At 38.1% G+C, this 27086-nt stretch overlaps 1 protein-coding gene across 2 annotated transcripts in view; it reads right to left on the reverse strand.

Moving 5' to 3' along the window:
• Positions 1-27086, reverse strand: part of KLF12 (KLF transcription factor 12) — a 446968-nt gene that overhangs the window by 14889 nt on the left and 404993 nt on the right. For both annotated transcript variants that reach the window (XM_007447097.1, XM_007447098.1), the window contains one exon: positions 1940-2097. In XM_007447097.1, coding sequence (XP_007447159.1) covers positions 1940-2097 — 158 coding nt within the window. The remainder of the gene's footprint in view (positions 1-1939; positions 2098-27086) is intronic.

Genomic DNA, 27086 nt, shown 5'->3' on the forward strand with positions numbered 1-27086 from the left:
GCTCCCATAAGAAGTCAGTGATATGAGCTGATCGTACTTAACTCCTCTGATTTGTGTTAAGTGTCTACTGATAAGATGAAACATGCTTATTCAACTTTCATGTCTTCATACGCATTCTTGGCCTTAATGAGAAAATCGAAGACACACTATTCTACATAAGATAGATAACCAACAAGGACCTACTGTATAGCAAGGGAACTATACTCAATATTTTGTAATAACCTCTAAGGGAAAAGAATCTGAAAACAAACAAAAAAGATATATGTGTATGTAAAACGGAATCACTTTGCTGTACACCTGAAACTAACACAACATTATAAATCAACTAACTTCAATAAAAACTTAACTTAAATATTAAATGGCTTAATTTTTCAGATCCAAAAAAAAAAGAAAGAAAAAATTGATTCAAAAATAATGCCAACGCAACGGGAGAGGCCACAACGAGAGGCCTGTGTACCGCAAAAAAAAAAAAAATTAGTGCCGAAGAAATAGATGAAAACCTCTCCTGGGAAAGCTCTGGATCAATGGAGAGGAAAGAATTTGGAATTAAGTAGAAAAGGGATAAGGACTGGGGATAGGGAGGAAAGATGGAAGCGACAAGTTTTCACACTGCGTTGAATTCCCTTAGAAACAGTAATAGTATTAATGTATTATATAAGCAGAGGTAAACTTCAGATTCTATAAAGCTTTTCTGACTTCAGGCAAGCATCCCGTGCTATAACTTCATCACACACACAAAAAGATGTCCCATCTTAACGATCAGAGTCATGAAAGTCTCTGTAAAGCAGCTTTCAAATAATCTGATATAAGAACATGAGTCAATAAATGGCAAAGAATGACGATTTAAATGATTTTGCTACCTCAGCTGAGAAACAGTTTATACGGTGTGGTTATCTCAATGTATTTGAGATGGGAGCACGATTTATGCAGCCCCACAGGAGTCTGTTACACATGAAGCTCCCAGATAGAGGCAGGTGCTGGAGGCTGATTCCTGTGGAGGATAGTTACTGGCTCTATAGCACGTTGCTACCAGGAATGCGTGAGAATGAATTTCTCTCTTCTCTCTGCTTCTTTGAGGTTCACACATTCCAGTCACCAGTCACTTTTCTGACCAAAAGGTTCTGTAATTGGGGGTACCTCCTTCCACCTTTGGTCTCTTCCCAGAGCCTCCCACTGACGGTACCCAATGGGATCCAGAAGCCAAGGAAGCCAGGGGATGCCAGGTGAGGGACACACAGGGTAGAGAATTGATGGGGTGGGTAGGGAGCTAAGTGAAGAGTCACTGGCTTCTTTCCTGGGTAGGTGCATGGGTGAATGGATGGTGACAAAGTCAGTGGATCACTTGTGATCTCAATTTCCTTCTTTGCAAACTGTAAATACGAAAAATCCTTTCCTTATACAAAAAAATACCAGTGAGAATCAAATGGAATCATGTGGAAGTATTGTTTTAAACTCCTCACAGTGCTATGTATATGTCAATCTTATTTCATTTTTTTGCGGGGGGGGGGTATCTGTTTGGTTATTTGGAGGATGAGATCAAGGGGAGAAAAACATGATCTAAGTGGTGGTGAAAACGATAAGTTTAAGAGAATGATTTTGTTCAGCTTGTTTGGTGTGTTATGTGGACATTTTAAAACCTAATAACTAGACAACGATTAAGTGGCAAGGCTGATTATGAAAAAGACTAGACCACTGTGTTCGTACTATTATTTTAAAAGTCCTTAAGACACAGAAGAAATACTTTGTTGCTTGCTAAACTTCATGAAGACTTAGGCCTTTTTTCAACTGAGGGAATGTACTCCACTCAGAAAGGAACATATGATGCACATGTGATGGGTGAGCACAGAACATTCCAGCACACTCATGGCTCCAAAGCCAAGCAGCTGGCCCTTTCTGGACTCTCAGTGACCCTCAGGTGAGACACCCTGCAGAGCTGTACCTGTATGTGTTCTTCGATGAGCCTTCAGGTGAGAACTTTTTGTGTACACTTTGTTGCATCCCTCAAAATCACATCTGTGGATACGCCGTTTTCTGGAGTCTGGGGATTCAGACCTTCTCTGGCGTCTTGTGCTCTCAATACTAAATGGTGAGATTGAACTGGAAAAAGAAAAAGTAGATTTAAATGGTGAGCAACACAGCACTCTGTTTGGTTCCAGAGCCTCAGAGACCTGAGGCTCATAGTCTGCAGCTTCATAGACTCAAGGTCCCATGTCCACATTTCCCGCTGTCACCTTCTGGGACACATTTCATTTCTTAATCTGGAAGGCAGGCAGCTAGACCTATGTTTGAGGAAACACTCTTAGGGAGAGAAAGACATGCTTAAAATAACAACAAAATGACAAAAACAAAAACTAAATGAAAGCAGTGGTGAGTGAGTAGATCCCCATCATCAAAAGAAATAATCTGGTGGTGTTAAAACTATCCCTCAAAGTTTTGAACTTGTGAAGACACTTACAGAGAATATTTTAGGAAGACCTGCCATAGACAAATGACAAAATGAATGCATTTAATAAGTAACACGAGGGTCTGAATTGCATGTGACAACATATACAATCGTGTAAAATCACAACGTAATTTCAAAACAAGTAAGGTCGGGTCGAAAGAAATGACATCAGTACCTCAATAACATGCCTCATGACAAGCTATTTCAGTTCTATAAAATGCACCTGACATTTGACTTTTCTCGTTGGTGGTTTTTCACGGTGAGGAATAAAGTTCACTGTATTGAAAGATTAGCTGTACCACATTATGAAAAAAAAGTTTTAACTATGAAATTCGGCCGTGACTTTTACATTGTTTAACCTTAATGCCACAGTAGAAAAACAGGATTAGTTTGTAATGTCAGGTAACTGATTAACTTGGACTTCTTCCAACCTTAATGTCTTTTGATTGAGATAGAAATGAAACGCATGACTCATCTTCTTTAGTTATTCATGAAGTTCTTGAAAATTACAGTGAAATACACTAAAAAAAAGAAATCACCCGTATTCCTACTATAAAAAATTTACCACTATTAATACTTTGACATTACTTTCTCCCAGATTTTCCGTGCTTTGTTGCTTTTTAAAATTCCTTTCTATTAATAAATCAATCCTTGAAAAACCTGAACACAACAGATAAAGATACCCCTCCCCCCTTCTATCATTATCCTGGTCCCTTCTCCTAGGGAAAACCGCTGTCATCAGCTTTCTTTAAATTCTTCCAGTTCTTTTAAATCATGCTCACTGATATATATCTGCATTCATGGAAACTCATTATATTGTTTGGTGTTTTTTTAAGAGACATAAATAATATGCTGTTCACATCATTCTGCAAATTGTTCTACACTTGACTTTTGTTCACTTGACACCGAGGATCTGAGATCTGTTCATATGGATACACTGTATTGTTTATTTGAAATGCTATATACCACAGTTCATTGATTCTAAGATGAATATTTTAATATTTTAATGTCTCTAAAAGCAGGATGCTTCTGACATTTGACAGCTTGTCATAATTTGACTTTTTTTTTTCTTTCTTACTGGTATATAAAGTAATGGTGTATTTTACAATAGATGGTGTTTTTTTACCTAGATCAGGAGTTGGTAAATTGTTTCTGTAAAGGGCTAGATAGTGAATATTTTATTTTGACTGAGAGTCATACAGTCTGTGTTGTAACAAATCAACCCTGCAATTATCTATAGCATGAAAGTAGCTATAGATAAATATATAAACAAATGAGTATGGCTATGTTCCAATAAAACTTTATTTACAAAACAAATAGTGGGCTGTAATTGATCCACGGGCTGTAGTTGCTTGATACTTGACTCAGATGAAATACGGGAGTAGTCCAAAGAATATCATCTCAGCATTTTAAAATCCATTTCCTAGGTGATGGACATATAAATTATTTCTAACGTTTCACTATAACATTGCTCCAGTGAACTTGTTTTGAATGTCTCCTTCCATGTACTTGCCTTTTAGGTTTTCAGTGCATCTTTTCACTTGTACAAATAACAGATTCAGTAGCCAAAGCTTCATATTATTAGACAAGATCAAATATAAATGATGTTTATCTACTAGTATCTTAAACAGTTTTGTGCAAGGTTTCTAGCAGTTGAAGGAAAGAACATATGGGAGAGCTAAGCCACTTTTTCAGCCTTCTTATCACTCAATATGGATTTGTGGTTTTCCACACCATTGACTCAGTTGTAGGGATTGGAGCCTATTGTGAAAAGAGTCAAAATAGTGTGACAGGTCTGCCCATGAGAGAACAGCTTTAGTCACTCCTAACAAGGTATGTTCCGGCATAGGCTGTGATTTTTGCAAATAATTAATTTAAGACTGTGTGTGTGTGTGTGTGTGTGTGTGTGTGTGTGTGTGTGTGTGAGATAAGAGGGCAACAGTAATTCACTTCTTGAATATCTAGTCATAAAAACAAATATGGATATTGTCACTGGGGGCCCTCAAAAATAGAAACTTCCACGTTGTGGTATGTTTGACATCTTTCAAATTGAGAATATGATATGGTATTTGTTTCCTTCAAATTATAACTTAAAGTCTATAATAAGAACCCTCTGTTTTGTACAATAATTTCTACACACTAGTTGGCAGAAGTCTAAATGTAACTAAGCATAATCACACACACATATTGTTTGCCCATAGTTGACTTTAGCTATTTATCTTGCTATGTATACATGTATACAGAGAAAAGTGAAAAATAAATCTGAAAAAAAAAACTGAGTAACTACTAAGTAGGTCTTTAAGGGACTGGAGTAATGCTGCTATACAGTCAATCAACTACTGAACTATATGGCAGGCAGAGAAGGGGAAGCAAGGGCTATAGAATGGTATAAAATTACTGCACTCAGATTTCTGAATTTACATTAAATGAAGACAGGTTAGGTGGATGGCCTTAATGTTCTACAAAACTTCATACCCTGGTTTTCCTCATTTTAAAGTGAAATGTTTTAGGACATTATGAAGAACAACCACCTAAAGGTATCTGTGTAAAGGTGATGATGATGCTAAAAATAATTTTTAAAAAGGTATGTGCAATGAATAGCTGGACCCAGCAAAAACTAGCTTTAAAATGATATTCAGTGGGTAAAATTTTCCCTGGTTCCCCTTTTTAAATGGTAGAGACATCCTCAGAAGACATCAAAGAAACTTAGGCTAGCCTGTACCTTTCAGAACTTATTTGATCTCTTTGTGGACAGGCAGGAAGGTAAGTGGGGCTGCAGTGAAAAAGAATACAAAGTGCAGAAGAGCTTAAAGAACACAGGAAGAGGAGAGGACAACCCAACTCCACAGAGGACTGCTACTGTACTGGGGCCCACGGCATGATCCTACAGTTAGGGGGCACTGTAGGTGGAAGACAATTGTGGGTTGGGTGTGTGGCCATGCCAAGTCCATGGCAGGAAATCTGACAGTCACGGTGCTGGTACCAAGTATTTTTGTGTCTCTGGAACCTAGAACATTGTGGGCATGTAAGAAATGTTTGCTAAATAGAATGAATGAATAGATGGATGAATGGAAGAGTGTATTAAGTCAGGTGTTCCTAATTTTTAATTTAATATAATCAACTAATTAATGAATCTTTAATTGGTTAATTAATGCTTACCAGGATCCTTTGACTGCAAATCATCCAATAATGGTCACTCAATTCCTCACTCTTACTCTCATTTCCCTAAATTTCATGTTTTAAATGCTATAGTATACAAAGTGGCTACTGAATATCTGGGATTCTGGGTAACCATTAAAACCACATGTACATATAAGTGCCTTGGTTCTTTGCTCTAAGTTCAAGAGAATGGCATTCTAAAGCACGGCTTACAATTAAAATTCTCAGTGGGAGACTGCTGAGATCCCTCTGAACACGTATAAGATTCTGGTGAATGAAAGAAAAAGCTTCCCTTTGATCCTAGGTAAGCATCTAGGTGAGTGCAAAAGGGTGAAGGAATGATTCTAACTCATCCTGTCCAGTCTCACCCTGGGGCTCAAAAGCTCGGTATTTGGAAACAGAACAGCTATAATTACATGCTGGGTGTTTCTATTCTGCCCTTCCTATGCTTTCTGAAAGCCATGTGCCCTTCGTTTCCAAAGCACTTCAGGTATCCTCAAATGCACACACACTGACTTGTGTGCTTCAAAAGTTGGCCTTGTTCTGAAGAATGGAAACGTGCAAGAAACTACTGCCTACGCCAGCAGAGGATTCTTCCAATAATCCTTGGTAATAAGCCCGGTATGATGAAAATGGTCAGGGTAAAAGAGTTGCTAGTGTGTTCCCAGACACTGCACTAATAAACATATCCGTGCAGTTCAAAAGAACAATAACTCAAGGCCCACTCCCTTCCCCAGAAGGTTCCACCATTTAGAAAAGTGAATGAATGCCCGAGGGGGCCTCACGGGCACTGCGTTGTGATAATTAGACGTAGAGAAAACAAATGAGTGCATCACGCCTTCAGTTACACAACAGTCCCACTTGGAACGGCAAGGTAAATTAGAATTAAACCCAGAGAGGCTCGAAAAGTCATAGCCAGGAACAGCTCTATTTAAATAGAAGGCACCACACGGCTGCCATGAAAGAAATGAAGGTTAACTGTAATCAACATGTAATAAAAGGCCATTTGTCACGTGTGACCTGAGTGTGATGAGACGCCCTTCACTGAAATTGGAGTTTCTATAGGAGTTAGAAAAAAAATCCAGGACATTCGATTAAGGCTGGGAAGGGAGGACACACACATCCTAATTTTAAAACAAGAGCAGAAAACAGAGGGATAGAAGGTGCTTCAGCAAATTCACATATATCATCTCAACAGAATGCCAAGGAGCATGGCTGAGGATAACCATGACGGCTGACATTTACAGAATGCTTACCATGTGCCAGGCACCGCTCTAAATGCTTTAAGCTTCAAAGCAGCTCTCAGAGGTCAATATTATTAGTACCTCTAGTTTACAGATGAGGAAACTGAGGCAAAGAGAGGTTAAGACCGAGGCCAAAACAAAGTTGGTGACCACACCAGGATTTGAACCCAAGTGGTTGATTGACTCCAGAACCCAATCCTAGTTAATATGTTCTATTGACTCAGGTAAACAGGAATATAAACCAGCACATAACACAATATGAAAAAGCAACAAAATAATCTGCATCATTTAAATTTCCCCTCTAATCCTATTATAGAAAACAACAGCACATAAAAGCATTCTTAAACGTAGCCTGCTATAATATACTTTTCTCCTGAGAATTTTAAGGTAAACTGTTTTATTAATACTGCCAGTAGAGGTAGTCAGTATAATTACTTACTATTAATCGACCTTAAAAAATATTGTCTTCAGGTTGTTGTAAAATACATATTTCTTTCCAGGGACATGTTTTTAGAAGACTGAGTTTGGCAGCGGTATGCGATTAAGTCTTCCTTGACCATCAAGGCCACAGAACTGGTTCCTCCCCTGCCATTTTACTTTATTTACAATTGTACCAAAAAGCATTTAGAGTTGGTTGCATGACAGAGTTACCTTAAGGGAAGGGGCAACATTCAGTTTTAAGAGTATATTTTGTACTGTTTTCCAAAGTTTGCTTTAAAATCGTTTTCAACAGGAGATAAATATCACCTACGGGAATTCTGAATCAGCTTCTGCCACAGAAGAGACGGAAGCAAGGACTACTTCCTTGTTAGTAAATCAAACACCACGCTGAGAATGAAATATCGAGGCCACACCATCAAAAAATCTAGAAACAATAAATGCTGGAGAGGGTGTGGAGAAAAGGGAACCTTCCTGCACTGGTGGTGGGAAGGTAAATTGATACAACCACTATGGAGAACAGTATGGAGGTTCCTTAAAAAACTAAAAATAGAACTACCATACGACCCAGTAATCCCACTACTGGGCATATACCCCGAGAAAACCATAGTTCAAAAAGAGTCATGTACCACAATGTCCACTGTAGCAATATTTACAATAGCCAGGACATGGAAGCAACCTAAATGTCCATCGACAGACGAATGGATAAAGAAGATGTGGCATATATATATACAATGGAATACTACTCAGCCATAAAAAGGAATGAAATTGAGTTATTTGTAATGAGGTGGATGGACATAGAGTCTGTCATACAGAGTGAAGTAAGTCAGAAAGAGAAAAACAAATACCATATGCTAATGCATATATATGGCATCTAAAAAAATGGTACTGATGAACCTAGTGGCAGGGCAGAAATAAAGACGCAGACATAGAGAACAGACTTGAGGACGCAGTGGGGGACGGGGAAGCTGGGACGAAGTGAGAGAGTAGCATTGACATATATACACTTCCAAATTAAAATAGATAGCTAGTGGGAACCTGCTGCATAGCAAGGGAGATCAGCTTGGTGCTCTGTGACCACCTAGAGGGGTGGGATAGGGAGGGTGGGAGGGAGGGAGACGCAAGAGGGAGGAGATATGGGGATATATGTATACATATAGCTGATTCACTTTGTTGTACAGCAGAAACTAACAACACTGTAAAGCAGTTATACTCCAATAAATATATAAAAAAAAAAATATTGAGGCCACATGCCAAAAAAAGAATTGATGAGAATTTCAGTTAAACCGGAGTTACATAAATCTTAGTAATTGAGATTCTATTCACGTGGACAAGCCAGACATTTGTGGGTTTTTTGCAGGCTTTCTCTTAGCCAGCAGATGGCTCTCAGAAGCAGGAATCTTTATATTTCCCTTCCATACTATCACAGACTCTATCTAGCTTCTATCAAACCATGTCAGTGCCTTTTCTATGACATGAATTGGGGAAAAGGCGTTAGATGCATTCACCCTCCAGTCCCCAGAAGCTACATTCCAAGGCAGCACAGAATCACTGACTCACAGATTCACTTCTTTCGTTCCAGCCCATAGTTTCCTACAGAAAACTACTTTTGAGCAGACTTGAAATTGTAAGATTAGTAGTTGCCAATCTCTCCAGAAGCTGTGACTAAAACATTATACACCACTTTACATTGAAATCTGGATTCAATAAAAATAAATCCGTTTCACAAAATGTATAAATCAAGAGTAATACATTTGCTGAAACATGTCCCAAAGCTCAATCCTGGCATACATTCCACTAGAATTTGACACTTTTTCATATGAACAGAATGTGTCAAAGTGTATTTCTAATTATTATTCTAATATATGAAATCTCCCACTAATTAAAATATAATGGGGGGGCTTCCCTGGTGGCGCAGTGCTTGAGAGTCCGCCTGCCGATGCAGGAGACGCGGGTTCGTGCCCCGTTTCGGGAGGATCCCGCGTGCCGCGGAGCGGCTGGGCCCGTGAGCCGTGGCCGCTGGGCCTGCGCGTCCGGAGCCTGTGCTCCGCAGGTGGGAGGGGCCGCAACAGTGAGAGGCCCGCATAACGCAAGAAAAAAAAAAAAAAAAAAAATATATATATATATATATATATATATATAATGGGTTTACCAACGAAGTTTTTTTAGGTGGGTGTGCAGATAGATTCATAGTATATCCTGATTTTCCTTAAAAATAACAGCTGCTACTAAGTATTTTTCATTACTATCTAGGACCATTAAAATACTCAGAACTGTTACAGGCTCTGCTGTTTTCCTGATTCATCATTTTTTAGCAAGTAAGTAAAATCATAAGCTGTGTAAGCAAAAAGTAAAATAGATATACAGACAAAAATGAATCATTAATGGCATTTGCTGTGATTGCTTATACTATCAAACTTTTATGATGAATTGATATTACAAATTGAGAGAGGATTATTTGTTAACAAAAAAGATCCATTTCAGATATGCAATATCTACTCAAAACTTTCTTTTGGGGGAACACTGTAGGCATTGTAAAGACTTTTCCCCATAAAATCAATTCATAATGCCGAATGGAACAAGGGTCCTGAAACAAGTGCGGATTTCTTTTTTTTTCTTTTTCTTTTTTTTTTGTTTTTGGCTGTACCTCGCAGCTTGTGGGATCTTAGTTCCCCAACCGGGGATCAAACCTGGGTCCACAGCAGTGAAAGCACAGAGTCCTAACCATTGGATGCCAGGGAATTCCCACAAGTGTGGATTTCTGAATTACACTGGACATGGAACAGAAGACATATAACTTACTGAAATGTTCAGAAAAACGTTTCCACAGAATTTCTTCAGGAAACGTTGGGGTTTAAATTATGTTTCATGCCAGGAGATATAGCTTGATGGATCATTTAAACCTAAAAAAAATACTTTCTATGTCTGAACAGGATTAATTAATCAGAATGCCTTTAAGGCAGGAGCCGTCCTCCTCAGGCTGGCACGAGCCCTACAACTCCCTGTTGCCTTAGAAGGACAGCACTATGCATTTTTATCTTATTGGTGTGTCCCTTGAACCCATCTGATTTTGAGACCCTCTAGAATTGTGCTAAGTCAGAAAAATAAGTTCTCCTTATTTCATTAAAGATAAACTTTAAACTGCTCAAGAATGAAGATGTGGTCACGTGCATGCCTCTCTAGAAGCTGGCATATCAGTAGGTGCTGGAAAGGGTGACGGGAAAGGAAGAGGGAAGGGAGATTGGGGAACACAGTCTACCCCATGAGGACGCTCCCAAGGGCACACACTGGAGTCTCACCATAACGCTGCTCTAGGGCCGAATTTGATATAAACAGGTTAATTTTTCCATATCAGAAGGATCTTCTTATAAGGCAAATTCAATCTTAAGGTAGTTGTTTGGATATACCCTAGGCAAGGACAGTATATAATCAGACCCTGTGTCTTAAATATTAAAACATATATAAATTGCTCCAAATATACAGTTCTAATGAGATATTGTAAAGGAACCATAAATAAACTTTTTAAATGACCATCCACACAGGCTCCATCTATTTTATGTTTGTCATTAACCAGGTCTATGTTCCACTAGAGATTTGTTTTATTAAAGAGCACTGAAATTATATCAGTTAACTATCTGGTACTTACATAAATTATTGAAACAGTTTTTAATTGCTCATACAGGTATATATAAATAACAAGGCCAGATTGGTTCAAGATGGCGGAGTAGAAGGACATGTGCTCATTCCCTCCTGTGAGAGCACCGGAATCACAACTAACTGCTGAACAATCATCGACAGGAAGACACTGGAACTCACCAAAAAAGATACCCCACATCCAAAGACAAAGGAGAAGCCACAGTGAGATGGTAGGAGGGGCGCAATCACAATAAAATCAAATCCCATAACTGCCGGGTGGGTGACTCACAAACTGGAGAACACTTATACCACATAAGTCCATTCACTGGACTGGTTCTGAGCCCCACATCAGGCTTCCCATCCTGGGGGTCTGGCAACAGGAGGAGGAATTCCTAAAGAATCAGACTTTGAAGGCTAGCAGGACTTTACTGCAGGATTTCGACAGGACTGGGGGAAACAGAGACTCCACTCTTGGAGGGCACACACAAAGTAGTGTGTGCATCAGGACCCAGGGGAAGGAGCAGTGACCCCGATGGAGACAGAACCAGACTTACCTGCTAGTGTTGGAGGGTCTCCTACAGAGGCAGGGGGTGGCTATGTCTCACCAGGAAGACAAGGACACTGGCAGCAGAAGTTCTGGGAAGTATTCCTTGGCGTGAGCCCTCCCAGAGTCCGCCATCAGCCCCACGAAAGAGCCCGGCTAGGCTCCAGTGTTGGGTTGCTTCAGGCCAAACAACCAGCAGGGAGGGAACCCAGCGCCACCCATCAGCAGACAAGTGGATTAAAGTTTTACTGAGCTCTGCCCACCAGAGCAACAGCCAGCTCTACCCACCACCAGTCCCTCTCATCAGGAAACTTGCACAAGCCTCTTAGATAGCCTCATCCACCAGAGGGAAGACAGCAGACGCAAGAAGAACTACAATCCTGCAGCCTGTGGAACTAAAACCACATTCACAGAAAGACAGGCAAAATGAAAAGGCAGAGGGCTATGTACCAGATGAAGGAACAAGATAAAACCCCAGAAAAACAACTAAATGAAGTGGAGATAGTCAACGTTCCAGAAAAAGAACTCAGAATAATGATAGTGAAGATGATGCAGAACCACAGAAAAAGAATGGAAGCGAAGATCAAGAAGATGCAAGAAGTGTTTAACAAAGACCTAGAAGAATTAAAGAACAAACAAACAGAGATGAACAATACAATAACTGAAACGAAAACTACACTAGAAGGAATCAACAGCAGAATAACTGAGGCAGAAGAAGGGATAAGTGATCTGGAAGACAGAAAGGTGGACTTCACTGCCACAGAAAAGAAGAAAGAAGAAAGGATGAAAAGAAATGAAGACAGCCTAAGAGACCTCTGGGACAACATTAAACACAACATTCACATTATGGGGTTGCAGAGGGAGAAGAGAGAGAGGAAGGACCAGATAAAATATTTGAAGAGATTATAGTTGAAAACTTCCCTAACATGGGAAAGGAAATAGCCACCCAAGTCCAGGAAGCGCAGAGAGTCCCAGGCATGATAAACCCAAGCAGAAACACGCCGAGAAACACAGTAATCAAACTGACAAAAATTAAAGACAAAGAAAAATTACTGAAAGCAACAAGGGAAAAACAACAAATAACACACAAGGGAACTCCCATAAGGTTAACAGCTGATTTCTCAGCAGAAACTCTACAAGCCAGAAGGAAGTGGCATGATATATTTAAAGTGATGGAAGGGAAGAACCTACAACCAAGATTACTCTACCTGGCAAGGATCAGATTTGACAGAGAAATCAAAACCTTTACAGACAAGCAAAAGCTAAGAGAATTCAGCACCACCAAACCAGCTCTACAACAAATGCTAAAGGAACTTCTCTAAGTGGGAAACACAAGAGAAGAAAAGGACCTACAAAAACAAATCCAAAACAATTAAGAAAATGGGAATAGGAACATACATATCGATAATTACCTTAAACGTGAATGGATTAAATGCACCAACCAAAAGACACAGCCTCGCTGAATGGATACACAAATATATATGCTGTCTACAAGAGACCTACTTCAGACCCAGGGACACATACAGACTGAAAGTGAGGGGATGGAAAAAGATATTCCATGCAAATGGAAATCAAAAGAAAGCTGGAGTAGTAATACTCACGTCAGATAAAATAGACTTTAAAATAAAGAATGTAACAAGAGAAAAGGAAGGATACTACATAATGATCACGGGATCAATCCAAGAAGAAGACATAACAATTGTATGTTATATGCATCCAACATAGGAGCACCTCAATACATAAGGCAAATGCTAACAGTTATAAAAGAGGAAATCGACAGTAACACAATAATAGTGGGGGATTTTAACACCTCACTTACATCAAGGGACAGATCATCCAGACAGAAAATTAAGGAAACACAAGCTTTAAATGACACAATAGACCAGATAGATTTAATTGATATTTATAGGACATGCCATCCGAAAACAGCAGATTACACTTTCTTCTCAAGTGCACACGGAACATTCTCCAGGATAGATCGCATCTTGGGTCACAAATCAAGCCTGAGTGATTTTAAGAAAATTGAAATCATATCAGGCATCTTTTCCCACCACAACGTTATGAGATTAGAAACAAATTACTGGGGAAAAAATAGCATAAAAACACAAACACATGGAGTCTAAACAATACGTTATTAAACAACTAAGAGATCACTGAAGAAATCAAAGGGAAATCAAAGAAATACCTAGAGACAAACGACAACAAAAACAGGACAGTCCAAAACCTATGGGATGCAGCAAAGGTAGTTCTAAGAGGGAAGTTTATAGCAAAACTAGTCTACCTCAACAAACACGAAAAATCACAAATAAACAATCTAACCTTACACACAAAGGAACTAGACAAAGAAGAACAAACAAAACCCAAAGTTAATAGAAGGGAAGAAATGATAAAGATCAGAGCAGAAATAAATGAAACAGAAACAAAGAAAACAATAGCAAAGATCAATAAAACTAAAAGCTGGTTCTTTGAGAAGACAAATAAAGTTGATAAACCATTAGCCAGACTTATCAAGAAAAAGAGGAAGAGGACTCAATAAAATTAGAAACAAAAAAGGAGACGTTACAACAGACACCGCAGAAATACAAAGCATCCTAAGAGACTGCTACAAGCAACTCTATGCCAATAAAATGGACAACCTGGAAGAAATGGACAAATTCTTAGAAAGGTATAACCTTCCAAGACTGAACCAGGAAGAAACAGAAAATATGAACAGACCAATCACAAGTAATGAAATTGAAATTGTGATTAAAAATCTTCCAATAAACAAAAGTCCAGGACCAGATGGCTTCACAGGTGAATTCGATCAAACATTTAGAGAAGAGCTAACATCAATCTTTCTCAAACTCTTCCAAAAAATTGCAGAGGAAGGAACACTCTCAAAATCATTCTATGAGGCCACCATCACTCGGATACCAAAACCAGACAAAGGTACCACAAGGAAAGAAAATTACAGACAAATATCACTGATGAATATAGATGCAAAAATCCTCAGCAAAATAGTAGCAAACAGAATCAAACAACACATTAAAAGGATCATACACCATGATCAAGTGGGATTTATCCCAGGGATGCAAGGATTCTACAGTATATGCAAATCAATCAATGTGATACACCATATTAACAAATTGAAGAATAAAAACCACATGATCATCTCAATAGATGCAGAAAAAGCTTCTGACAAAATTCAACACCCATTTATGATAAAAAAACCCTCCAGAAAGTGGGCATAGAGGGAACCTATATCAACATAATAAAGGCCATATACAACAAACACACAGCAAACATCATTCTCAATGGTGAAAAACTGAAAGCATTTACCCTAAGATCAGGAACAAGACAAGGTTGTCCACTCTCACCACTATTATTCAACATAGTTTTGGAAGTCCTAGCCACAGCAATGAGAGAAGAAAAAGAAATAAAAGAAATACAAATTGGAAAAGAAGAAGCAAAACTGTCACTGTTTGCAGATGACTTGATACTATACATAGAGAATCTTAAAGATGCCACCAGAAAACTACTAGAGCTCATCAATGAATTTGGTAAAGTTGCAGGATACTAAATTAATGCACAGAAATCTCTTGCATTCCTATACACTAATGATGAAAAATGTGAAAGAGAAATTAAGAAACACTCCCATTTACCACTGCAACAAAAAGAATAAAATACCTAGAAATAAACCTACCTAGGGAGACAAAAGACCTGTATGCAGAAAACTATAAGACACTAATGAAAGAAATTAAAGATGATATAAACAGATGGAGAGATATACCATGTTCTTGGATTGGAAGAATCAATATTGTGAAAATGACTATACTACCCAAAGCAATCTACAGATTCAGTGCAACCCGTAACAAATTACCAATGGCATTTTTTACAGAATTAGAACAAAAAATCTTAAAATTTGTATGGAGACACAAGACCCTGAATAGCCAAAGCAGTCTTGAGGGAAAAAAACTGAGCTGGAGGAATCAGACTCCCTGACTTCAGAATATACTACAAAGCTACAGTAATCAAGACAATACGGTACTGGCACAAAAACAGAAATAGAGATCAATGGAACAGGATAGAAAGCCCAGAGATAAACCCACACACCTATGGTCAACTACTCTATGACAAAGGAGGCAAGGATATACAACGGAGAAAAGACAGTCTCTTCAATAAGTGGTGCTGGGAAAACTGGACAGCTACATGTAAAAGAATGAAATTAGAACACTCCCCAACACATACACAAAAATAAACTCAAAATGGATTAGAGACCTACATGGAAGACCGGACACTATACAACTCTTGGAGGAAAACATGGGAAGAACACTCTTTGACATAAATCACAGCAAGATCTTTTCTGATCCACCTCCTAGGGTAATGGAAATAAAAACAAAAATAAACAAATGGCACCTAATGAAACTTAAAAGCTTTTGCAAAGCAAAGGAAAATACAGACAAGACAAAAAGACAACCCTCAGAATGGGAGAAAATATTTGCAAATGAATCAATGGACAAATGATTAATCTCCAAAATATACAAATAGCTCATGCAGCTCAATATTATAAAAACAAACAACCCAATCCAAAATGGGCAGAAGACCTAAATAGACATTTCTCCAAAGAAGACATACAGATGGCTAAGAAGCACATGAAAAGCTGCTCAACAGCACTAATTATTAGAGAAATGCAAATCAAAACTACAGTGAGGTATCACCTCACACCAGTTAGAATGGGCATCATCAGAAAATCTACAAACAATAAGTGCTGGAGAGGTTGTGGAGAAAAGAAAACACTCTTGCACTGTTGGTGGGAACGTAAGTTGATGCAGCCACTATGGAAAACAGTATGGAGGCTCCTTAAAAACTAAAAATAGAATCATCATATGACCCAGCAATCCTACTACTGGGCATATACCCAGAGAAAACCATAATTCAAAGAGACACATGCACCCCAATGTTCATTGCAGCACTATTTACAATAGCCAGGTCACTGAGGCAACCTAAATGTCCATCAACAGACAAATGGATAAAGAAGATATGGTACATATATACAATGGAATATTATTCAGCCATAAAACGGAACGAAATTGGGTCATTTGTAGAGATGTGGATGGATCTAGAGAGTGTCATGCTGAGTGAAGTAAGTCAGAAATGGAAAAACAAATATCATATATTAAAGTATATATGTGGAACCTAGAAAAATGGTACAGATGAACCAGTTTGCAGGGCAGAAATAGAGACACAGATGTAGAGAACAAACGTATGGACACCAAGGGGGGAAGTGGTGGAGGGGGTGTGTGGTGGGATGAATTGGGAGACTGGGATTGACATATATACACTAATATGTATAAAATGGATAACTAATAAGAATCTGCTGTATAAAAAAAATAAATAAAATTCAAAAATTCAAAAAAAAAAGTATCATTAGCCATTCTTACCTAAAAGTGACTATTATCTGAAATAATTTGGTCACCATTCACTTGAATTTTTGGAAAAACATCTGAAATTTTAAAAAGAGAAAAAATAACAAGGCCAAACAGAACTCATTAGTAATGTCCCACTTGAGTTTTTGTTGACCAGAAGGGCTATCTGGCGCCACAAATAGGCATTTCTCCTACCATAAAATGTGGCTGTAGTTGAATTTTGGAGAAAACCAAAAATATTCCCATCTAATGGAGGGAATATTTTACCTGTTTTTTATTTCCGTCTTGAAAACTCAACATAATCTTTGAATACTTTGCGAAACTAATGTTGGAAAAGTTAGAAGGTATATTAATGTGACCCAAATTCATATTTGAAAGACATTTAGAAGATGAGGAAACCAAGGCTCAGAAAATTAATTAAACTAACCTATGCCAAGCCCATACAGCTAAACAATAGCAGAGGTGGAACCAGACACTGTTTCCTGACCCCTCAAGCTAGGACTCTTTCACTCTCCAGTGACATTGGAGAAAGAGAGAAAGAGCTATGTTATAATTTTTATTTGGTATGGAAGAAAATGTGCTTGGTAACACTGATGTATATATATATATTTCATCAGATAGAAGTAAAATCCCCACCCTATTTACTTTTTTGCTTTGGCTACCAGGAAACTCAGCCACAATAGCCTAGGATCTGGTGTGTTTATTCTCCACTTTATACAACTCCCAACCCAAAAGAATATAGTTTTAACTTTATAAAGTCTTCATTCTTAAATGTATGTCTCATAAAGTTCTTTCTGAACTAGGTCAAGCACTTGTGGTACACCAGGAAAACAAAACAAAATTAAAAAAACCAGAACATGCTGATCTTAAGAACGGAGAAAAACATGTGAAACTTGAATCTGCAGACTTCTAAAGTTTTGTGATCAATAAGTTCATATTATTATCTTTAAGAAAAAAAAGAGAACAAGAATCCCGTTTTTCGTTGTGGTCCCTAGAGAAAAGCATAGACTGTAATCTGAAATCTATGCACGAATTATAGCTTATTATAATTTATTAGTTATGGTATCTTAGACATTTCATCTTTTGGATTTTCAGATTCCCATATTTCAACTGTGGAGCTGTCAGGAAGATTAACCTAGAGTAATGCAGACCTGACTCAATGTCCAATATACCACCAACACTTCTTAGCCTGGGGCTCCTTCTTCCTTTTTTTTGGTTAATAATAACTTTATTAAGATATAATTCACATACCATGAAAATCACCCTATAAAGTGTACAATTCAGTAGCATTCATTATATTCACAGTGTTGTGCAACCATCTTCTCTATCTAGTTTCAGAATATTTTCATCACCCCAAAAGGAAACTCCATACTCTTTAACCATCATTCCACACACCCCCTCCTCCCAGCTCCTGGCAACTACTAACCCAACTCTCTGTCTCTATAGATTTGGCTAGTCTGGATATTTAACAGAAGTAGAATCATACAATATGTGGCTTTTTGTGTCTGGTTTCATTTAATTAAGCATAAAGTCCTTAAGGTTTATCCACGTTGTAGCATGCATCAATATTTCATTCCCGTTTTCTTCCAGTTTTATTTAAATATAATTGACATACAGCGCTGTGTAAGTTTAACGTGTACAGAATAATGATTTATGTACATCATGAAATGATTAATACTTCATTCTTTTTAGTAGATGAATAATATTCCGTTAAACAGATATATCACATTTTATTCATTAGTTGACAGATATTTGGGTTGATTCCACTTTTTGATTATTAAGAATAATGCTCCTATGAATATCTGTACAAGTTTTTGTGTGGACATATATTTTAAATTCTCTCAGGCGTACACCTGGGAGCAGAATTACTAGATGATATGGTAATTTTATATTTAATATTTGAGGAATTTTCAAACTGTTCTTCAAAGTGGCTAGACCATTTTATAATTTCACCAGCACTGTGAGAAACTTGTAATTTCTTTTTATCCTCACCAACACATTATGTCTGTCTTTTTGATTTTAGCCATCTTAGTGCATGTAAAGTGGTATCTCATTGTGGTTTTGATTTGTAATTTCCCTAATGACTAATGAAGTTGGGAATCTTTTCATATGCTCATAGGCCATTTGTATATCTTCTTTTGGAGAAATGTCTATTCAAATACTTTGCCTATTTATAAATTATGTTGTCTTTTTATTGTTGAGTTATAAAATTTCTACATATTCTGGAATACAAGTCCCTTATCAGATATAAAATTTACCAGTATTTTCTCCCAATCCATGGGTTGTCTTTTTACTTTCTTGTATCCTTAAAGCACAAAAGTTTTAAATTTTGGTTAGGTCCAATTTAATATTTATTTAGTTGTATGTGTGTTTACTGTTATATCTAAGAAGGCTTTAGATAACCTCAGGCTCAAAGATTTACTCCTATAGCTTTCTCCTAAGATCTTTACAGATTTAGCTCTTACATTTAGATCTATGATCTATTTTGAGTTTGTGTTTGTGTATGGTATAAGAAAAAAAGGAAGGAGTCTAATACCATTCTTTTACATGTGGATACACAGTTATTCCAACATTGTTTGGTAAAAAGATTTTCTTCATTGAATTGTCTTGGCAACTTTGTGAAGAAAGCAACTGACCATAAATGTACGGGTTTATTTCTAGACTCTCATTTCTATTCCATTGATCAATATGTGCATACCTGGCCTAGTACCACACGGTCTTGACTTTACAGTTTTGAGGTGAACTTTGAAATTGTAAAGTGTTAGTCCTTCAAATTTATTCTTTCTTTCAAGATTGTTTTTTCAAGATTACTTCCATATGAATTTTAGGATCAGTTTGTCAATTTCCTCAGGAGACAATGCAGTTGGAATTCAGATAGAAATTACATTGATTTATTTACCATTTTGTGGAATGCTACCATTTTACACAGCAATAAGTCTTTCAATCTATGAACATGGAATGTCTTTTCTTTTAAGAGTTAATTGTTTTAAAGATAATGCTTTATATTTTTTAGTGTTCTATTCTTGTACTGCTTTGGCTACATTTATTCCAAGGCATTTTTCTTTTTTTTTTCATGTTATTGTAAATGGAATTATTTTCTTTTTCATTGAAGTATAGTTGATTTACAATGCTGTGTTGGAGTTATTTTATGAATTTCATTTTCAGATAGTTCATTGTTAGTGGATAGAAATACAGTTGATTTTTGCATATTGATCTTATGCCCAGCAATCATGCCGAACTCGTTTATTAGTTCTAATAGTTTTTGAAGGGATTCATTTGTGTTTTCTATACACAAGATCATATCAACTTCAAATAGAGATAATTTTACTTCTTCTGTTCCAATCTGGATTTCTTTTATTTCTTTTTCTTAATCGCCCTGGCTAGAAGGTTGGATGAAATTGGTGAGTATAAACATCCTTGTCTTGCTCCTGACCTTAGAAAAACTATTCAGTCACCCAATAAGGATGTTAGATACGGGCTTTTCATAGATGCTCTTTATAAGATTAAAGAAATTCCCTTCTATTCCTAGTTTGCTGAGTGCTTTTATCATGAAAAGATGTTGAATTTCATCAAATGCCTTTTCTGCATCAATTGAGATAATCATGTGGTCTTGTGTTTAAGTCTATTAATATAATGTATTATATTGATTGATTTTCATGTGTCAAACCAGCTTCATTCCTGGGTTAAATCCTTTTTGGTCATGGTATATAATCTTCTGTATATGTGGCTAGATTCAGTTTGCTTTGTATTTTGTTAAGGGCTCTTGAGCCTATACTCATAAGGGATATTGAGTAGTTTTCTTTCGTCTTTATCTGGTTTTGGTATCAGGGGATACCTCTTGGTACCTCTTCATAGAAGAGGTTGAGAAGTGTTTTGAGCTCCTTCTTTACCTTGGGTTCCATGACACCATGTTTATACCAAGAGCCATTCCTTACTAAGTTCCTATTTGCTGATACTTACACTTTCTTTCCAACCTCAGTTTTGCTCTTAGCCTGCTTCTATGGAGCTGATGTTTCTGTCATTTCTATGCTATTTGCCTAGAACTTCTCACCTAGAACTTCATGTATCACTAAAATCTCGGAGCCAGACTATCCACCAAGAGTACAGCCCTGGCCCATCTTTCTTAAGAAGAATGGTTAGATAAAAACTTTGCAAGCTTTGAAGCATCATGTAAATATCACTTACTTTCCTAACTTCACTCTTCTTGATTATTGGTAAAACGCTGTCCACAGCTCTCAGGACCACAGTATTATTAGATACGATTGGTAGCCTCTCAATGTGTACTGTGCTGTTTATAGTAAACTTACTGTGTACTATCAAATACTGCAGATGGCATAAGAATGACTTTTATATCACCATACATAAACTTAGACGATCATCACAAAAATTACAGAAAGCTTGGCAGGGTAGATATTGTTATTGGCAGTCTAAGAGCTGAGAAACAGCCAAGAAAATAGATGCTCAGAATGGTTAAATGCCTGGGAAATGATAGACTCAAGACCTCCAGTCTACACTTCCTCCTACATCACATCAGTCCTAGAGTAAGATGGAAAACCTATAATATATCAAGATGACAACACTAAGTCTCGTGCACCATATTCACTGATGATTAAATATCATTTGCACTGTTGGTATTTTTTTACTTGGCTTTTTCCCGCTGAGAAAGTCCATAAGATGAGCGTTTAAATAAATAGCAGTCAGGCATATAGGTATTTTTCATCTTAACACTGCTTATTCAATCAAATAAAACAACAAATATTTTCTGTGGGCTCACCATAGGAAAGCAAGTGGGTATCCTCGGAGAGTTTATAATCTGGTGAGGTGTAGGATTTGGATATTTATCTCCCTCAGAGAGGTGACAAAGGACTCAAATATTTACCAATTATATGACATGTGGAAGTCCAACCCTCACTCCCAAAAGATGTATGTAAATTTCTGGGAGGTTTATATTCTCAGGGCTATCTTGGCCACTATCATTAGTCCAGATGTAAAAAGCAGCACCTTCTTCAATCTTCACATCAAGAACAACCACAAACGCTCATCTGAGTTCAGTAGCCCTTTTTACTATAGACGTCGAGGCACTCCTGGAGCTTTGCCTTTCTCTTCCTAGTGTTCCCGTACTCATAAAATGCTTTGGGCTACTTTTGTGCTGCTCACTGGTCCCCTCCAGCCTCAGGCACGTGTACATCTTCCTGGCACTCTCTCTCTTCTTCATCTCTTCTCTGGTTTCTTCTCCCCCCCCATCTCATCTTTATTCAAGAGAAAAACAACAAACTCCTTCCCTTGGCACACGCAAAACCCTGGGGCTAAGGTTACATCCAAATCCTTGGCCGGAAAATAGGAGTGGGGTTCAGCTGTCAGTCTACCTCCAAGCATTCCTAAAAGCACATTTTCTACACCAAAGGAGTTTTTCCTGCAGGAACTGGGTGCCAGCTGTTAAGATAATAAAAAAGTGCTCCAACTTATGTATGTGAATCATAATTATAAAAGCCGTAGAAATGATAATGTGATAAAGAGAGGAATAATAAAGCGCTATGGGAGTAAAGGGAGAAAGTGTCTAATTCTGAGAAGAACAGAGCAAGCTTAATGTAGGACACCGACTTGTGGGTCTTAAAAGAATGTGTGAGTAAAGAAAAAGCAGAAGAGACAAGAACAGGATGACCAGAGCCAGATACCATGGGCTTTGAGTGTTCCCTTATAAGGAACCGTATTTTGTAGGTCCTGGAAGTGTCAGGATTTTTTTTTTTTTTTTTTTTTTTTTTTTTTTTTTTTGCAAATTGCTTATTTTTTTTTTTTTTTTTTTTTTTTTAGTTTTAGGAGGAAACTTCTGGTTTATAAAAATAGGACTCATTAGTGAATCAGCCTTTATCAGTTAGAGAGCTATTTACTGCCATCATCTAATCAGTGGATTCTAAGCCGAACCAAAGTACTGTCTTTAAATCTGAATCAGAGGGGACCAATTCCAAGACATTTCAGAAGTAGATCTGTCAGTTCTTGGTAACTGACTGGATGATGGCAGATAAGGGAGAGGGAGGAATGACCCCAGCAGCTTAGCCTGGGTGACCAGGATAATAATAATGTCCTTGACCATCCTAGAGTCCCCAGGAAGAGTGGCAAGATAGGAGGCACTAATGATTAAAATTAATCTACGTATAAACAATAGATTTACGTTTAAAAAACAGCAGAGGGAATTCCCTGGTGGTGGTTAGGGCTCCACACTTTCATTGCCAACGGCTTGGGTTCGATCCCTGTTCGTGGAACTAAGATTCCACAAGCCAAGCAGCGCGGCCAAAAAAAAAAAAAAATAATGATCATAAAGAAAAGACAGCCGAGTGGCACTTTCTTTTCATTTGCCAGACAAGCAATAATTTAAAAGGGTAGTATAAACTAAGTTAAGGTAGTATTTTCAGGGATATCTTGAATGCAGTTTATAAAAGAAAGCTCATAAAATTAATTTAATAGTAATGGAATTTCATTAAATGCTGTCCAATCTGTAAATTCTAAAGGCCAGGTACTTTGTAGAGAAAATGAGACAACAAATGCACAGTTTTTGTTTATTCAGTCAATTAACATTCATTAAATTCGTTTAGGGATATTACTAAGTTTAGAGTTCGCAGTTTACATATTGATGACCTAAGTGATTGCTTTTCTGATTGGATTTAATTATAGGAGTTTGTTTCTCAGGACTTCAAAGAGACTCACTTAAGTGGAGGGGAGGACAAAGGAGGGATGAAAGAAACGTATTTTGAAGCACTTACTATCACCTCAGGCAGCTTGCTGGGTATTCACATATTAGAATGGCTTGAAATATTGGATGGACTGAAAGATGTGAGTTCAGAACTACCCGGGTAAGAATCTTGCCAATGAAAATGAATTTTTAGCTGTGTCTTAGAAAAATTTATCAGCTTCCCTAAACTTTATACCTACCTTGCAGGGTTATAAGATGAATTAGAGTTATGAAAATAAAACACCTTGTGTAAACAGGTGGATAATCAGGAAATGTTTCAAGTTACTGTTGTTTCGCTTTGTGTGAACCTCAGTGACTAAGCCCATTTTACAGATGAGGAATCTGGGGTTCAGTCAAGTTAAGTAACTCGCCCAAGAGCAATAGATAATATCAGCGGGGGCGGGGCTGCCTTATTTTAGGCATTGCTGTCCCAGTCACCTACAACAGTGCCTGGGAGAGGAGGTGCTTAACAGAAACTTGATAATATTAGTGAAAAGCATCTCACATGTATGTGCCTCTGAATGCCGGAGGGTCCCTGAGCTCAGGCCTCTGACCACTTCCCTTTCAACTGCTTGGGTGATCACATTCACCCCCATGCTTCACAGAGTGTGCTGCATAGACCATCTTTTTGCATGTCACCCATCCATTTCTATTTCTGCAGGCTCTCTTCCCTGAGCTCCAGAGTCATACATCTTGAACTTCCACTCATGGGTCCATTAGACATCTAATTTAACATGTTGAAAGGTGAATATGTGATATTTTACCCCAAACTCGCTCCTTCCCCAGTCTTCTCTATCTCAGGAAATGACCACTGTTCTCCTGGTGGCTCGGAACAGAACTACCAGTCTTTTGTGATTATCCTCTTCCATTTACAACCTGTCAGCAAGGTCCTACTGGCTCTACTTTCAACATGCATCCTGAATTTCAATACTTCTCACCATCTCCACAGCCATGCATTTCTTATTTGGCTTACTGCCACAGCATCTAACTGGAATTTCTGCTTCCACACCCTTTCCCCCCATAGTCTTTTCTGTATGTTTTTTATTACGGTAAATATATGTAGCATAAAATTTACTCTTTAACTACTTTTTTTTTTTTTTGCGGTACGCGGACCTCTCACTGTTGTGGCCTCTCCCGTTGCGGAGCACGGGCTCCGGACGCGCAGGCTCAGCGGCCATGGCTCACGGGCCTAGCCGCTCCGCGGCATGTGGGATCTTCCCGGACCGGGGCACGAGCCCGTGTCCCCTGCATCAGCAGGCGGACTCTCAACCACTGCGCCACCAGGGAAGCCCTTCAAGTACTTTCAAGTGTACAGTTCAGTGGCATTAAGTACATTCACACTGTTGTACAACCATCACCACTATCCATTTCCAGAACTTTTTCAATACCCTAGACAGAAACTCTGCTCCCAGTATATAACAATAACCCACCCTCTGGTCCCTCAGTCCCTGGTAGCTTCTACTGTACTTTCTGTCTCTCTGAATTTGCCTAAACTAGGTATCTCATATGAGTGGAATCATACAATATTTGTCCTTTTGTGTCTGGCTTATTATACTTAGCATAATGTTTTCAAGATTCATTTACTTTGTAGCATGTAACAGCATTTCATTACTTTTTAAGGCCAAATAATATTCCGCTGCATGCAGTTACCACGTTTTGAATATCCTTTCATCCACTGATGGGCATCTGGGTTGTTTCCATCTTTTGGCTATTGTGAATATTGCTGCTGTGAACACCAGTGTACATGTATCCCCGTCTTCAATGTGTTGGGTATATACCCAGAAATGGAGTTGCTGGATCATAGGGTAACTCTCTGCTTCACTTCTGAGGAACTGCCAAACTGTTTTCCAGAGGCTGCATCAGTTTACGTTCCCATCAACAATACACAAGGATTCCAATTTCTCAACGTCCTCACTAACACCTGATTTTTTTTTTTTTTTTAATAATAGCCATCCTAATGGCTGCGAAATGTTCTCTCATAGTCTTCTTAATAAAGAAACAGTGTCCTATCAAAACGCCAGCGGTTTCCCATTTCACTGAAAACAAAGCCCGAAGTCTTTATTATCACCCACAAGGTCCTCTAGGAACTCTCAGACCTTATCATCCCTGCTCCAGCCACAGTGGCCTTCTAACTGTTCTTGGCTGATATTTACTGAGCACTTAATAAATGATGCCAAGAACTGTAGAATAGCAAGGCTTTGACTCTTCCTAATTCTGTGCATGAATATTAGGCATTTGTGGAAAAATCTGTAACTGTGGAGAGGGTCACACTCCAGACAGGATGAATCACCCGAGCATTGGCCCAGGGATACTGTACTAAGTATGGATTATCTGTTTAATTTTCAGAACAACCCTATGAGATTAACACTATTATCCCCATTTAACAGATGGGAAAACTGAGACTAAGGGTGAGGTAGGGACGCATAGTAAGAGGTAAGGATGGGTAGGCAGTCTTGGTAAAGATTTTGAATGCTAAGACAAATTACTTGTCTTTGGTCTGTATGCACCGAGTTTTTTGGGTCCCTCCCCCGTGAACTTCTACTCCCGTCTTAATAACCACCAGTGGTGCTACTTAAAAATCACCTCCTCTCTTCCCAAAGCTATCCTGAACATGACACATGCTTCCAAGCATGCGTGCATCAAGACAAGTCTACTAGCCTGCTAGTCTACTTAAGCCCTACTAACTGAAATTCCTTAGTTGCCCCTTAACACGTCCCCTGGATCCTCCATTCAAGGACCTACTTTCAGCCATCAAAACCTACATAATGCAACTCATGGATAGGGAAGATGGATGTGTAGTGTGAGAACTGTTTCATAATCTAGAGATATTAATTAAGGATAAGGTCTCCAGAAAGCCTGGAGTTTCTGAGAATTACAATCTATCGCTCCTAACTCAGAGAGTTAATTATCAATATAATAAATATTTGATTCTTCCAGCTGCCAATATAAACTATAATACTTTAAGACTGTCTGATACCAAGAGTCAGTAAAACGATTCAAACACTAGAAAATTCACCATTTTAAGATTTCTCCCATTATCTCATAGTTTCCACAGGTTTACATAGTACCGGGTGATTTAAGTGCCTGTATGTTAAAGAACACATTGTCGAGCAGAAATTTTATATGTTACTAAGTGTTAGTGGTGCTTATGTTACAGGGAAGGTGCAAATCTCCACAGGATGCGTATTACGGCTTCCGAAGAACGATATAGGGGCTGGTTATCGGATGGGCTGTTGCCATGCAGGATTAACTGGTATGTTGTGATCCACTGTTCAGACTTGTTTGACATCACTGGTGCAAGTTTGAGCTCATTCAAAGAGAAAGTAAAGCAGAAAAATAAAGTGTTGCTGCTTATTATGAAGAGAGTGACCAAAACAGAAGGGCTTCCCGGGGGAAAATTACATATTAACAGCTATACTCCAGCATATGACATTTACAGTTTCTAGCTCTCATTTCTTTTCTTTTTTTTTTTTTTTTTTTTTTTTTTTTT

Source organism: Lipotes vexillifer, unplaced genomic scaffold, assembly GCF_000442215.2.
Source record: "Lipotes vexillifer unplaced genomic scaffold, Lipotes_vexillifer_v1.1 scaffold1491, whole genome shotgun sequence".
In the NCBI taxonomy this organism is placed as follows: domain Eukaryota; kingdom Metazoa; phylum Chordata; class Mammalia; order Artiodactyla; family Lipotidae; genus Lipotes; species Lipotes vexillifer.